The sequence below is a fragment of the Loxodonta africana genome, chromosome 5 (genome assembly GCF_030014295.1).
Source record: "Loxodonta africana isolate mLoxAfr1 chromosome 5, mLoxAfr1.hap2, whole genome shotgun sequence".
NCBI lineage: Eukaryota > Metazoa > Chordata > Mammalia > Proboscidea > Elephantidae > Loxodonta > Loxodonta africana.
Genome location: NC_087346.1, coordinates 35,869,814 through 35,885,802, shown reverse-complemented (window position 1 = coordinate 35,885,802; position 15,989 = coordinate 35,869,814). Strand labels below are relative to the sequence as shown.

Sequence of the window (15,989 nt, the reverse complement as noted above, 5' to 3'; positions counted from 1 at the left end):
GGGCAACACTACGAGCCCTAATAAATGGCATAAACAAAATACAAAACATAACAATGCACAAAACACCAGAAGAGAAGCTAGATAACTAGAATTCCTAAAAATCAAATACTATGCTCATCAAAAGACTTCACCAAAAGAGTAAAAAGACAACTTACAGACTGGGAAAACAATTTTGGCTAAGACATTATCTGATAAGTGTCTAATCTCTAAAATCTACAAGGAACTGTAAAACTTCAACCACAAAAAGACAAATAACTTAATTTAAAAAAATGAGCAAAGTATATGAACAGGCAGTTCACCAAGGAAGACATTCAGGTGGCTAACAGATACATGAGGAAATGCTCAGGATCATTAACCATTACAGAAACACAAATTAAAACTACAATGAGATACCATCTTGCCCCAACAAGGCTAGCATTAATCCAAAAAACACAAAATAATAAATGTTGGAGAGGCTGGAACCCTTATACACTGGGAACATAAAATGGTACAACCATTTTGGAAATCAATTTGGTGCCTCCTTAAAAACTTAGAAATAGAAGTACCATACAATCCAGTGATCCCACTCCTTGGAATATATCCTAGAGAAATAAGAGCCCTCACACGCATAGATATATGCACACCCATGTTCACTGCAGCACTGTTTACAATAGCAAAAAGATGGCAACAACCTAGGTGCCCATCAATAGATGAATAAACAAATTATGATATATACACACAGTGGAATACTACACAATTATAAAGAACAATGATGAATCTGAGAAACATCTCACAATATGGATGGATCTGTAAGGCATTATGCTGAGTGAAATTAGTCGCAAAAGGACAAACATTGTTTGAGATCACATTTATAAGAACTCAAGAAAGGTTTAAACACAGAAGAAAACATTCTTTGGCAGTTACAAGGGTGGGGAGGGAGGGAGAGGGGAATTCACTAACTAGATAGTGGACAAGAATTATCTTGGGTGAAGAGAAGGACAATACACAATACAGGGGAAGTCACCAAAACTGGACAAAACCAAAAGCTAAGAAGTTTCCTGAACACAACCAAACACTCTGAAAGACAGAGTAACAGGGGCAGGGGGTCTGCGGATCATGGTTTCGTGGGACATCTAGGTCAACTGTCATAACCAAGTTTATTTAAGAAATGTTCTACATCCCACTTTGGTGAGTGGCGTCTGGGGTCTTAAAAGCTTGTAAGCAGCCATCTCAGCTGCATCAACTGGTCCAAACGCACCTGGAGCAAAGAAGAATTCAGAACACCAATGACACACAAGGAAAATATTAGCCCAAGTGACAGAAGGGCCACATAAATCAGAGACTCCATCAGCCTGAGACCAGAAGAACTAGATGGTGCCCAGCTACCACCAATGACCCCTTGACAGGGAACACAGCAGAGAGTCCCTGACAGAGCAGGAGAAAAGTCTGGTGCAGAACTCAAATTCACGTAAAAAGACCAGACTTAATGGTCTGACCGAGACTAGAGGAACCCCCAAAGACATGGCCCCCAGACTGTCTGTTAATCCAGAACTAAAACCATTCCCAAAGCCAACTCTTCAGAGAAAGATTAGACTGGACTATAAAACGTAAAATAATACTTGCAAAGAGTATGCTTCTTAGTACGAGACTAAATGTGCAGCTCTGTCTAGAGGTGGGATGAGAAGGCAGAAAGGGATAGGAGCTGATTGAACGGACACGGGAAACCCAGGGTGGAAAGGCTGAGTTTGCTGTTACATTATAGGGATTGCAACTAGGGTCACATAAGTGTATAAACTTTTGTATGGGAAACTAATTTCAGCTGCACCTTTCACCTAAAGCACAAGAAAAAAATATGTATTAAAAAAAATCAAACGCATCCCATTGGGGAACTCTGCAGCAAAAGACCTCTTTAAAGTATTAAAAAGCAAAGATGTCACATTGAGGACTAAGATGCACCTGACCCAAATGATGTATTTTCAATTGTCTCATATGCATTGGAAAGCTGGACAATGTATAAGGAAGACAGAAGAATTGATGCCTTTGAATTATGGCGTTGGTGAAGAATACTGAATATATCATGGACTGCCAGAGGAACGAACAAATCTGTCTCGGAAGAAGTATAGCCAAAATGCTTTTTAGAATCAAGGGTGGTGAAACTTCATCTCGAGTACTTTGGAGGACATGTTATCGGGGAGACCATTCCCTGGAAAAGAACATCATGCTTGGTAAAGTAGAGGGCCAGCGAAAAGAGGAAGACTCCCCCCTGCGCCCCCAGATGGATTGACAGAGTGGCTGCAACAGTGAGCTCAAAAACAGCAACAATTGTGAGGATGGCGCAGAATCAGGCAGTGCTTCGTCGCGTTGTACACAGGGTCACTATGACTCAGAACCAACTCCATGGTACCTAACAACAACAATATTCCATAGGACAACATATCAGTTTATTTAAACATTTATCGTTGAATTTTAAATACTGTATCATGGATATGTTTGCCTGACCTCAGGGGCTGAAGGGGGCAAGAAAACACAGTCACTTTTCAGGAAAAGCTGTTCAATCATCCCACCAACATTCACTGATAACCAACTATGTGTCAAACTCTACCCTATACACTTGATTACAGAAACAACGAAGACCCAAATCAGGTCAAAATTAGTTAAATAACAGTGCGTGCTATGATTGGAACACAGGTCTGTCTAGATTTCAGTAAGCAAGAAAATGAGTAGTTCAAAGAACATTTTTTCAGTAATAACAATTTCCTAAAATGTAACAATTTAACTAGGTTTCATTTCAAGTAGACCAAATATCGATGTGTCTCGTCAGTAAATGGGAGCATCCTATCTACTTACTGAATTAGGCTTTTTCTAAGCCAACCCCTATATCTGATTTTAAGGCGCATAGAAGTAGCTTCTTTTTCCCACCTACAAGAGTTCTGGGCAGCATGCTTGAATTGGCAAAGCTGATGTCTCTGAAAAACCCCAGCCCTCCTACCCATTTCCTCTGGACGGCAACTGCCCCATCTGAAATTATTCGAAGATTTAAAACAAAACAAAATGAGGTCAGTAGGGCGCAATTAATAAGCTTCCCTACAGCGTTAACAGTAAGGAGACGGCGACGCATACCAGAAACCGGAAGAAAAAAATTTTTTGGTGTGTTGAAAGTAGCTGCAATCAGTCCCCTGATTCTATTTCCCACTTATGGTGCAGTGTTAACAAAAACTAAGCACACGCTACACAGAGAACCGCCCCTTCACAGCGGATGACTCCTGGCCTGGAGCTGTAGGTAAGCCATCTATAAGGCTTTGGTACAAAGTTTGAACGCTGAGCCTTAACCCTGCTCGGGACCAACAAGCAGGAGACCAAGGATAAAAAACAATTTCTTTCTTTCTCAGGTCAAGGTTCAACAAAACAAACATTCACACCAGCGATTGGGACGCGTTCCGACGAGGTGGCTACAGAAGCCACGAGCTGGCGGAAATGACGTCAGGACAGGGCACTGGAGGAGGCGGGGCCGCCGAGGGAACGCACCTATCCGGTGGAGGAGAGGCCGGGGGTGTGGCTGATAGGGGTGCGGGGCAGGCTCGGGGCTGGGCACGCGGTGGGCGGGGCCTGGGTGCGCGACTCGCCGGGACTGGCCTCCTTCCGCGGCAGGAGGCGGTCACGCCTTCTGACTGGGCCGAGTAGAGTGAGGGGCCATGGGGAGCGCGAGGGATTCCCGACCCCGCAGCCTGGGGCTCCTACTTGGCGCGGCGGAGGCCCCTCGGCGGCTGCTGGAGTAAGCGCTGCCTTTGTTCGGATCGCCTTGTCCCTCCCGTCGGCCCAGCCACTCACGTCGCCGCGCTCCGGCCGGTCAGCCCTCGGCCCCGAATCCCCACTTCGGCTTGTGCCGCGCGGATGCGGCTGCCGGGCCTGGGTTTGGGCTTTGCGCGGGTGAAGAAGAGGAGCGGCGGCGCCTGGGAGGCATGCGATGGGGAACTGCTGCTGGACGCAGTGCTTCGGGCTCCTCCGCAAGGAAGCGGGGCGGCTGCAGCGTGTAGGAGGCGGCGGAGGGTAAGCCCGCGGGGGAGGGACCCGGGACAGCCGGCTGCTCTTCGGTGCCTAACGGAGTAACCCCTTTTACCACCCGTGACCACTCGGAGGGGCCGTGAGCTCCGCTTCTCTCGGGGTTTAACATGCTGGTGGTCGTGGTGGAGGCCCTGGTTGCCAAGGGCCGACGCGAGTTTCCCTGGGAAAGAGCTGGAGGAGGGGGCGGGTGTCACTCTGCGGCTTCCAGCATAACTCCCACGGGGCGCGTTGTCACGCGGGGAAAGAGTCCAGGGGGCATCATCTCGAGGACGCATGGGGGCTTCCTCGCGCGAATGGGCGTCAGGACGGGCTCCACAGCACTCCAGACACACCCTACATTGGGCTTGCGTTTAATGCTAAAGGTAGTACTTCTGTGTTTGGTCCTCTCTGGCCCTGACAGAGCAGGCGAGGATCTGGATCCAAAGTTGATGCCTTAGATGGATTTTTAGAAGTCATTTGGATACCGGGGTAAAATAAGGTTCCAGACCCTTATTAATATTTTGACAGGTAAAAAGACATGCCTAATTGCTGGGCTTCCAATGGGTATTCAGATTCGTAATGTTGATTACAGGAGGGGCAGTGTATTGTACTTTTTCATATTTATTTGCTTCTTCTAGAGGAGTGCCATACGCTGATTGCTACTCACGAGTTCTGTAACATTAGGTAAATCACAGTCCTTCTGTACCTGACTTTCATAAGTGAAACTGGGATACTCTTGGATTTTTCTACTCACATCATCCACAGAATGATAGAATCTCAGAATTATTCTATTTTGTGTTTTTATTTCAAAGAGTTAAAAAAAAAAATTCCTTTGGAGTTAGCCTTGTTGTCTTTAATTATCTCCCGGGAATTCAAACCTAGAATTCAAATCAGAACCAAACCTACTTTGTGTAAGATATGAGACTGTTTTGCACTTTCTGGAACAGATCGCTTAGCTTTCAGGCTCTGTCCCATTTAACCAACGTTATTAGGCAATAGGGTGTTCAACATAAACAAATTGAAACCAAATGATTTATAATTTGGATCTTTGGTAATGGAGACCTCATGAAATATTATGATTTCCCCCTTCATCAGTCATTGAGTGAGGCCTCCGTGTTACTGTTTTTAGTACAAAATGGTTAAGGTTTACGATAAATTTCCCTAGCATAAAAGAGGCAGGACTTCTAGAACATGTTCCTAGTTTAGTATTTTGGATTCCCTGACTTTTGAGCTATTACTGTTACAGAGGGACATGGCAGGTGATTTATCTTGTCAGCCAGAATCATCTAATTTATAGTTTATAATTATTTTGTGTAGATGCAGCCGTGCAATCAAGCTGCTTAAATAGACTTGCCTAAGGAATAGATGCCAGAAGATCTTTGGCTTATGTTATTTTATTTGTAGTTGTGCTGTAGAGTGTTAAAATTGCCAGAAATTCTAACTGTAAAAATAAGGTCTTACACTCTAAATGAGTAAGCAAAAAGCATCTATATTTGACTTTGGACCATATTATGTGGGGTCTGTGGGATTTTTGTTTTGTTCTTTCATGGTCACTTGACAAACTGTGTTTTCCTTAGAGTATAGCATTAAAATTAGATTCTACTGAGTACAAGAACTTGAGAGCATAGGGAAGTGGCAGGGGGAAGTCAGTGAACACTGTTAACTGTTAATTGCGTATATGTATGCCGTAAAAACATAATAGTGGGATCCGTACTCTCTGCTTATGGGCAAAAGTCTTTGAACAATTTCTGTTGAGGCAATGAGAGTCTGTGGCTTGTAGACACTGTCTTCTAAAGCTATATAATGGTGATAATAGATTCTGCCCTTTTTAATCCATTAACACAACTTTTGACAGTTTCCTTACTGAATCTTCTGGTTAACTTGTTTTACATAATTTTAATATTATGTTTAAAAAAAAACCAAATCCGTTGCCATCAAGTCGATTCTGACTGTGTTAGGAGCTTCTAAAATAATATGAATGTTCACCTAAGCATTGAGAGACGGGGGATGATAGTTAATTGGTTGAACTTTACCTCTCATTTTAGTCGCTATTTTTTATCACCTGGTGCTTTTGATATTCTTTCAGGTATAGATCTGAATAGTTAACTGGTAATTCATCTAAGAGTGAAAACATTTAGGAGTAATCACAAAAACTTGATTTGGTTTGTATTTGTCATTCTAGTAACCATAGGTGGAATAGGACATCTTGTTCTGTCAGGCTGGACGTCACAGGGTGCTTTATGATCCAGAGCCTGGTTTCTTAGCCTTGCACATTTCACAGGTGTATCTTAAAGATCACTCAGCTTTCACCGTCCAGTCTCAAAACCAGAATTAGCAATATTCTCATGTATGGTGGCATAGTGGTTAAGAATTAAGCTGCTAACGTAAAGGTCAGCAGTTCAGATTCACTAGGTACTCCTGAAAACCCTGTGGGGCAGTTCTACTCTGTCCTGTAGGGTCGCTACAAGCCGGAATCGCCCCGACAGCAACAAGATTTCAAAGTCAGATCACTCAGTTTTTACCGTCCAGACTCAAAACCAGAATTATCAATATTTTCATGTATAAAATGCCAGAGAATACTAGAACTTTTTTTTCTAGAATATTTTATACTACTCAGAATATCAAGTGTTTAGGTATGTTGGAAACCTTACTACTAATAAAGTTGTTTGGTGATTAAAGCAGATGGGCCTGAGTATCCTTAAGGAAAAAAAAAATTAGGCATCCTAATGAGCCATCGGAAACCCTGGTAGCATAGTGGTTAAATGCTACAGCTGCTAACCAAAAGGTCAGCAGTTCAGATCACCAGGTGCTCCTTGGGAACTCTGTGGGGTGGTTCTGCTCTGTCTTACAGGGTCACTATGAGTTGGAATCCACTCGATGGGGTCAGGTTTAATGAGTCATCGGAAACCCTGGTGGTGTAGTGATTAAGAGCTATGGCTGCTAACAAAAAGTTCAGCAGTTCGAATCCATCAGATGCTCCTTGGAAACCCTATGGGGCAGTTCTGCTCTGTCCTGTAGGGTCCCTATGAGTCGGAATTGATTCAATGGCACAGGGTTTGGTTTTTTGGGTTTAATGAGCCATCCATCTCTATGGAGTTTTGCCTGACAACACATTCTTGAGGGCTCCATCTGCTGGTCACTGCTCTGTTTTCTTTTGGTGGTACTAGAAATCTTTTGTGTAGACTTTTATCATGTCCTTTTCTCACTTTTTTCTTTCTCGGACTGAAGACCCAATTGTGTTACATTGTATTTTAATTCCTTTATTTATTCTACTGTATAATTCCACACAGTGTTCCAATTAAGATGTACTATCGTTTTATATAAAGGTATGATCTTGTTTTGTATCCTTCTTGTTATTTAACATTTGTTGGCCTTTTTGGCCCCAGCCGCAAAGTTGCCTTTAGGCAATCATTTGCAATGATTCTGTTTCCTGGTAATGAAGATTTTAATAACAGCCAACAATATCCGATCACTTCCTGTGTGCCAGGCACTGTTCTGGGCACTTTACATTATCTCATTTATGTATCACCACACTCCTATACAGAAGGTAACTACTATTACATACATCATAAGTTGAAAACTGAAGCTTTGAAAATTTGACTTGCTCAGGCTTACAGAGCTGGGCTTTCGGTCCAGGTCTCTGCATTCAGAGCCCTTACCCTTAACCACTAACAGGTCTTGGCTTTTTGTTTTGTAGGTAATAATTTGGTTGATATATCCTTCAGGGGATTAGCTTGTACTTTATTGCTGGAAGATCTTTTAAATACATGTCAACAGCTTGGGTCTTATTCATTGTGATAAGCTATTCTTTTTTTCTCTTCCTTGCAACTATTCATTTGACCCTTGCGCTATCAATTTTATCTTATTTTCCTGTTCATCTCCAGGCTATTCTTATTTTGCCTATTAAATATGGAGTTTTCCTCTTCTTTATTTAGTTCTCTTCAAATGTGTACCTATCCCTGAAGAAATTTCATCCTTTCCTGTGATTTCAGTTGTCATCACTGCAAATCTCTCACCCTCTGCACAGACTTTTTCAGAGCTCCAGCTCTCTATATTTTCAGTTGCCTGTTGAAAAGCTGCACTTGGATGTATCCAGGCTTCTCTAGTCAACCTATCTAAAATAGCACATTTTCTTTTCCCGCAGATTTCTTCTTCCTCTGCTTCATGCATTCCCTACCTCCATTAGCAGCACTGTTTACAGTCTTCTAAGCCACAAACATCATAGTCTTCTACCTCTCCCTAGTCATTTATTCAATACCTCCTTAACGCATACTGGACCTGTTGTCTTTCACATCCCGTGGTCACCAGTTTTCTGTCTGCCCTCCCTGTTCTGTCTCTCACACTTTAGTTACTGGAGTTAGGCTTTCTAAAACTCATACCAAATTATGCTTTTTCCTTGCTTATTGACTTGCATATACTTTTTGTTTCCTACAGCTAAATTGCTCAGCCTTTTCTATGACAGTGTGATGAATTTCATGGCATTCAAATGTGTGCCATTGTGTACGTTTGTATACTCAGGATTATATGTAGCTCCCTATTTAGGTAGTTGTAATCTCACTTTTTTTGTTTCTTCATTCAAAAAAATCATAGCAGAATATAACTCAGTGGCAATAACATTATTAAAAGAATAATACTGAATCTATTTCTAATTTCAAAAAGTAAATCCATTTATAAACCATCGTATATTAACTATTTTTTTATAAATGATTGCCTTCCAGTTGATAGTAGTATCAAGTTTAACTCTTTACAAGATAATTGAACATTAACTCTTAACCACTGCAGCACGAGGGCTCCACAAATCACTTGGACCATTCTTAAATATTGCCTTCGCTATGAAACCTGCTCTAACTTCTTGAGACCATATTGCCCCCGTAAGGAAATAACTTCTACAGGCTTTTTTGTGGTCTATATCAGACAGAAGTCTGCAAACTTTTTCTCTGAAGGACCAGATAATACATATTTTTGGCTTTGCAGGCCATACAGTCTCTGTCACAACTACTCATTTCTGCTGTTGTAGCACCAAGACAACCACAGACAATTGTAAACCGGTGAGTGTGGCTGTGTTCCAATAAAACTTTATTTACAGAAATGAGCAGTGGGCCACATTTGGCCCACAGAGTATAGTTTCCTAACCCCTGGCATACCCTGATAAATGTTGGGAACTCCTCAAGGTCAGGGACTTTATGTTTGTATCTCTTCACTCTCAGCATCTCATGTTTGTTGAATGAATAGCCAAAAGAGCATTATTATGAACTTGTAAGATCTACAATGTTTTCCCCATCTTTTATTTTTTTGACTGTCAAGATAATTCCCTAACTTTCGCAAAAATACCACATACTCAAATAATTATACACACCCTACCAATTTTATATTGATGCACTGTTTTTTTTTTTTTTTTACAAAAAAGAGACCATGTGGATTACCAATAAGAATTTTAAAATATTTTTTCTGAATGCGTATTGCTAAAAAGAGAAATCAGCAATATCATGAAGAGACAGTGCATAGAGATGCAGTGTGATTTTCTGCATGTTTGTCAGCACTGAAAAATATCAAAGTGTAAGGTGTTTTCTCCTAAAATTTCAGTAGTTAGGAAGGAAAACAGTAGTGGACTGAAATGAATATGGATTTCTTGAACATTCTCTGTTATACCTTAAATACTTCCCTGGGCTCTACCGTGAACCTTGCTCTTTTCTTCCTTAATATATTCTTCTTCCTTAATGTAGTACTTTCCCTGGGTGATGTCATGAAAACACATGGCTTTACCTACTGGGTTTTACCTACTATCTATATACCTGTGAACTCGGTCTTCTCAGTCTGAGCTCCACAATATCTAATTGTCTGTGGGGTATTCCCACTTGTGTATCAGACATAACCTGAAATTCAGTTTGTAACATTGAACCCATCTTTGTTTTCTTCCATAGCCCTTCTTCCCCTCCTCCCACTCTTTTTATAAACCCCAACCGTTGTGACTACTTTGTTCCCTATCTTGTGAGTGAGTGGTAAAACGATGTATAGTCACCTAAGTCTAAACCTGAGAATTATATTAGACTCTTCCTTTCCACTCACCCACAAATCCAGGTTATGAAGTCCTGTGGATTATACCTCTGAATGTCTTTTGTATCTATCCAGCATCTACATTCTTCTTGCCTTAGTACAGACTCTTCCGTCTTCTATATATACAGCTCTACCCCATTGACTGGACCCATTTGAGCTTGTGCTTCTCTAATCTGAAAAACCAAAAAAGAAACATGCAATTTTACTTATACTCTCACATCTCCCTCCAACTATTACCTTTCTCCTTTAACAACTTTCTTAATAGAATTGTCTAGTCTTGATATCTCTATTTCCTCACTTCTCACTTGGTCTTCAAGGTACTCTAGTGTTTACCCTCCTTGCTTCTCCTCCCCATCAAAACAACAACAGCCAGTGGGTATCATTATTAATCCTCATTGTACTTGACCTTTTAATGGCATTTGATGCTGTTGACTCCTCCGTTAACTTCATGATTTCATACTGTCTGTTTTCCATCCATCTCTCTGGGTACTTGTTCCCTGTCCCCATGCATGTTCATTTTCTTCTCAGTCATTAAATGTTGGAGTGCTTCAAAACTGTAAAAATGTATTAGTCTCTACTTTTCTTAAGAAATGACATGCATAGAGGCACTAACCTTGATAGCCGTTCCCCACCACCTCTCATTTCGAGTCCATTCCCAAGGCCAGCTGATTTTTTTTTTAACCTTCTAAATTGTTTTTTTAATCCACACTTCTCTTACTGCTACCACCTTAGTCCAGCCTGTCATCATTGCTTGCCTGGATTTCCAGCACCCTGTGTTAAAACAGCACTCTCCCTCTTTCCCCATTATCTGACACTATTTTGCTTTCTTTTGTAACACTTATCACTGTATGACTTTGTAGACACTGAATATTTGTTTATTACCTGTTTCCCTCCTTAATAGAGTATAAATTCTCTGAGGTCAAGGACTTTGGTGTGCTTATTCCTGTATTTCCAGTACACCAACAGTGCTTGCCACATAGTGAGCACGCATTGTAGACTACCAGCTGGTCTACCCACATTTATTCCTGACTTTTTTTTTTTTAATCTGTCTTGCATCCTGGAGTCAGTGCAATCTTAAATACAAATCTATGACATAAACACAGCTTAAAACTTTTCAGTGGCTTGCCATTGCTTTTAAGATAAAGATCAAAATCTTTCATGTAGCTTTCGAGGTCCTGAATTGTCTATTCTTTGCCTGCCTTTTTTGCTTCATCTGGTGTCACATTCTTCCTTGAACATTTCTCCCCCTTTTCCATAGATAACTCCTATTCCCTCAGCTTTTAGATGTCAGCTCATGGATCATTTCCCACAAAAAGTCTTCCCAAGCCACCTCCTACCCTCCAGAGGATAAGTCCTCAAAGCATCATGGAACCATCTTCTGAACACTTCCGCAGGTTATAACTATGCCTGTAGTAGTGTGATTATTTGATTAATGTCTGTTTCTGCTTTCTGTTTTTGCTTATCATTGAATACTTAAGTGCCTAATCCCTAGTGGATATTCAGTAAACACTTGTTGACAGAATTAATGAGTGCAGTGTCTTAAACATATCACATTCTTTTCACTCCTCCTTGCCTTTGATGTGTCGGAATTGACTCAACAGAAACGGGTTTAGTTTGGGTGCCTTTGGTACCTGCTGTGCCCTGAAATACCCTTTTCCCTATTTGGAGGTTGGGCTAATTCCTCCTCAGTTTGATTTTTCATGCCCCTCATCTGAACATATCCCTGTCACAGCATACTGATTGTTAATTTATCTCTTCGTCTACCCTGTTAGACTGCAGTCCTCTTGAGTGTGTAGGTCAATTTTTATTCACCTTTGTGTTTTATATACTTAACTATACCTGCCATAGGGGGTATGCCTGTCATTCAGTTAACTCAAAACCAAAACCCATGGCTGTTGAGTTGATTTCAACTCACAGTGACCCTGCAGGACAGAGTAGAACTGTTAACTCATGTAAGTAAGAAAAAATTAGAAGGTTCAATGTCATAGATGCATACTTGGCAAAAGCTTCAAAATGAAGAGGGTGGTCAGCAATTTCAGATGCTGTACGGAGATTACAGAACATGAAGAACTGAAAGACCTCTAAGGTCTTTTCCAGTTATTAAAAAAAAAAAAAAAAGGCTGCTGTTGAGTTGATTCCGACTCATGGTGACCCCATGTGTGTCAAGAGTAGAAACGTACTCCACAGGTTTTTAATAGCTGATTTTTCTGGCGTAGATCGCCAAGCCTTTCTTTTGATGAGCCTCTGGTAGACTCAAGCCTTCAACTTTTGGTTAGCAGCTGAGTGCGTTAACTGTTTACAGCACCCAGGGATGCCAGTTATTAGTTTCCTCTAAATCAAGCTCCTTTTAAAGAATGTTGACCTTTTTTTAAACCTGTGTTTTCTCTCTTCAACATGTTTAGCCAGAAGATTTGTCTCCTCTTCCAAGGCATACTATTAATTTCCTGAACATCTGTTCTTCCTAAATTTGCCTCATTAGGAAGGGACTTATTAACAGAAATATTACTGCCCATCGTTATGAGTTGGAATGACTCGATGGCAGCGGGTTTGGTTTTTGGTTTGATTGCCGTCTCTGTTGGTGCTGATATTATTTGTTATTACTATCCTTACCTTGGAAATCTATTGATGGATCATCCCTTGAGATTAGAATGGTTAAACCTCCATTAAAATATTTGATTCTAATTGAAAAGTGTGTGTCTGTCATCTTCATTGTAATAGTTTTTGCCAAGATATGATTTGTAACCTTTCCAACTGTTTGCTCAGAAAAAAACTGAGTCTTGGGAAGCTTTTAATTTTTAATAGACTTTGGAACAATTTACCGTGGTTCTTCATCATTTATTTATAGGGTCAAACAAGACATAAGCAAAGGCTCTTCTCTTTTATTTTAATACATTATATAGGAGACTGTGAAGAAAAGCAATAGTAACAATGTAGAATTTGTGGGTTTTTTTCCAGTTATCTTTTACTTAATTCATTTTCGTATGAAAGAGTATTTACCCTGCTATGCAAAATAAAACATAGAAGCATTAAAAAAAACTGTTTTCTTGGTCTATTTTTTATAAGACTGATGTTCTTTTTAATAAAAGATTACTTTTTGATATCTCCCTTTATAACACTGATAAATAAATATGTATGACGAAACAAGAATCTCCACTTTTGTACCATATTACTCTCAAACTTTTCCACACTCTACCATCGTTCAGAGGCTGGTGCTTTACGAACCTTCCACAGCCTCTCTTTTCTGCCTGTCTAATATCCTTTTCATATTTGAGTCCACTGTCACACCTTTAATAGTAATACAATAGATACACCAAAAGCCACTTAGAGACAGCTCTCAGGGACATAAATTTATGTATAAATGAATGTTTCATCAGACAAAGAGAATTTTAAAAGTACAGTCTAGTTCCATAGATGACTTTGGGAAGCTCTAGAATGTTAAGAGAGAAAATGTACTTATGTTTTTGTTAAGCCAGTGTTTTTGGAGACTCTCTGTTTCAGCAGCTCAGCTTTCACCCTGATTAATACCATGAATATACATCCTTTTGAACAGAATTGTGGGTTGTTCCCCACATTATTTCTCACGCTGCTTCACCAGCACTCCCCAGGACATACGGCTGAATTCATGAAAGTTAAATTCACATGGATATGAATTTATTGACCATTTTCCTCACAGCTCCGCTTTAGGTGATACTTCTGTGTTCCTAAGAAGCCCCGGTAGTTCGGTGGATAAGCACTTGGCTGCTAACTGAAAGGTTAGCAGTTTGAACTCAGCAGTGGCTTTACAGGAGAAAGGACCTGGCAGTCTGTTCCCATAAAAATTACAGCATGGAAAACCCTGTGGGGCAGTTCTACTCTGTCATATAGGGTCACTATAAATGAGAATCAACTCAGCAGCACACAATGACAGCACTGTGTTCCTGGAGGACCCTTCCAACTTCTCCCATTACATTGTCCCTTATCCTTTTCACTCCAGCATATGAGTCTTAATGTCTTGGATTTGCCACATTTATTTTTCTCTTGTACCTCCACTCGTGGCTCCTGCTTCTTTCATACTACATTCCTGTTGGGATTCTGACACTCCTCCCCATTATCTTTCATTTCCAGTCCATTCCCCAAACCAGATGATATTTATCTTTTAAATATTTATTTAATCCATCCACTTCTCTCACTGACTCCGCCCTAGTCCAAGCTATCATTTCTTGCCTAGCTTCACATTCAGTCACATATATTCTTCATGCATTTACTAACTCTGTACATTTATCCCCACCGATTTCTCTAAAACTCATATGGTTCGTGGTACTTGAAGGAGCAACTTATATGGAGCCAGACTTACACCTTTAGGTAAAAGAATGCTGTTCACATTGCCAGTCATTCTGCTGTAGTCATTCTAAATCTAGCAAGCATTGATTATATTTGTTTTTGCAGGTTAGTCGTTGATCTAGAGTGGTGATTCGAACTGTAGCGTTCATTCAAAATCTCCATTTTCATTACATAGCTCTGGTTCATTCATTTCTTCTTCTGTGTAGTGTTCCACTGTGTGATAAAGAGCAATGATGAACCCGTGAAACATCTCACAACATGGATGAATCTGGGGGGCATTATGATGCCTGAAATAAGTCAATCACAAAAGGACAAATATTGTATGAGACCACTATTCTAAAAACCCAAGAAAAGATTTACACAGAAAGAAACAATCATTGATAGTTACAAGGGAGGAGAATTTGGGGACGGCAAGTCACTAACCACATAGTAGACAAGGATTAACTTTAGTAAAGAAAAAGACAACACACAATATAGGGGAAGTCAGCACAACTTGACCAAGGCAAAGCCATAGAAGCTTCCTAGCACATCCAAATACCCTGAGGGACCCAGTTACTGGGGCTGAAAGCTAGGAACCATGGTCTCGGGGTATCTAGGTCAATTGGTGTAACATAGTTCATAAAGAAAATGTTTCACATCCTACTTTGGTGAGTAGCAGCTGGAGTCTTAAAAGCTTGCCAGCGGCCATCTAAGATACTTTTATTGGTCTCTTCCTGTCCAGAGCCAAGGACACAAGGAAAATTTTATTTCAAAGGACTAACGGACCATGTGAACCACAGCCTCCACCAGCCTGAGCCCAGAAGAACTAGATGATGCCTCTCTACCACCACCTGTGGCTTTGACAGGGATTCCAATAGAGGGTACAAGACAGAGCAGGAGAAAAACGTAGAACAAAACTCAAATTCACAAAAAAGGACCAGACTTACTGGTCTGACAGAGACTGGAGAAAGTCCTAAGACTGTGGCCCCTGGTCATCCTGCTAACTCAGAACTGAAGCCACTCCCAAAACCCACCTTTCAGCCAAAGATTAAACAGGCTTATAAAACAAACAGTAACACACGTGAGGGATGTGCTTCTTAGTTCAAGCAAGTATAGGAGACCAAATGGGCAACACCTGCCCAAAAGCAAAGACGAGAGAGCAAGAAGGGACAGGAAAACGAGATGCACAGACACAGGGTACCCTGGGTGGAAAGGGAAAGGGGGAGGGTGCTGATCCATTGCAGGGATAACAACCAATGTCACAAAATAATTTGTGTATAAATTTTTGAATGGGAAACTAATTTGCGCTGTAAACTTTGACCTAAAGCACAATTAAAAGAAAAAAAAGTTGCCATTGAGTGGATTCCAACTCATAGCGACCCCATGTATGTCGGAGTAGAACTCTGCACTGTAGGGTTTTCAGTGGCTGATTTTGCAGAAGTAGATCACCAGGCCTTTTTTCCAAGGTGCCCTTGGGTGGACTTGAATGTACAACCTTTCAGTTAGCAGCCAATTGTGATAAACATTTGCACTACTGAGGGGCTTCTTTGTATGAATATGCTAGAATTTATCCATCCTCCTGTTCATGAACATTTAGGTTATTTTCAGGTTCTTTT

General features: G+C 40.8%; 1 protein-coding gene across 4 annotated transcripts in view; it reads left to right on the top strand.

Annotated features, from left to right (window-relative positions):
• The first annotated feature begins 3,604 nt into the window (after positions 1 to 3,604).
• Positions 3,605 to 15,989, top strand: part of AP1AR (adaptor related protein complex 1 associated regulatory protein) — a 53,179-nt gene continuing 40,794 nt past the window's right edge. For 2 of the 4 annotated variants that reach the window (XM_064285437.1, XM_064285435.1), the window contains exon 1: positions 3,608 to 4,026. In XM_064285437.1, the coding sequence (XP_064141507.1) occupies positions 3,944 to 4,026 (83 nt within the window). In that variant the 5' untranslated portion in view covers positions 3,608 to 3,943. Of the gene's footprint in view, positions 4,027 to 15,989 lie in introns of all 4 variants that reach the window. The other 2 variants (XM_064285436.1, XM_003410488.3) reach the window with 2 other exon arrangements.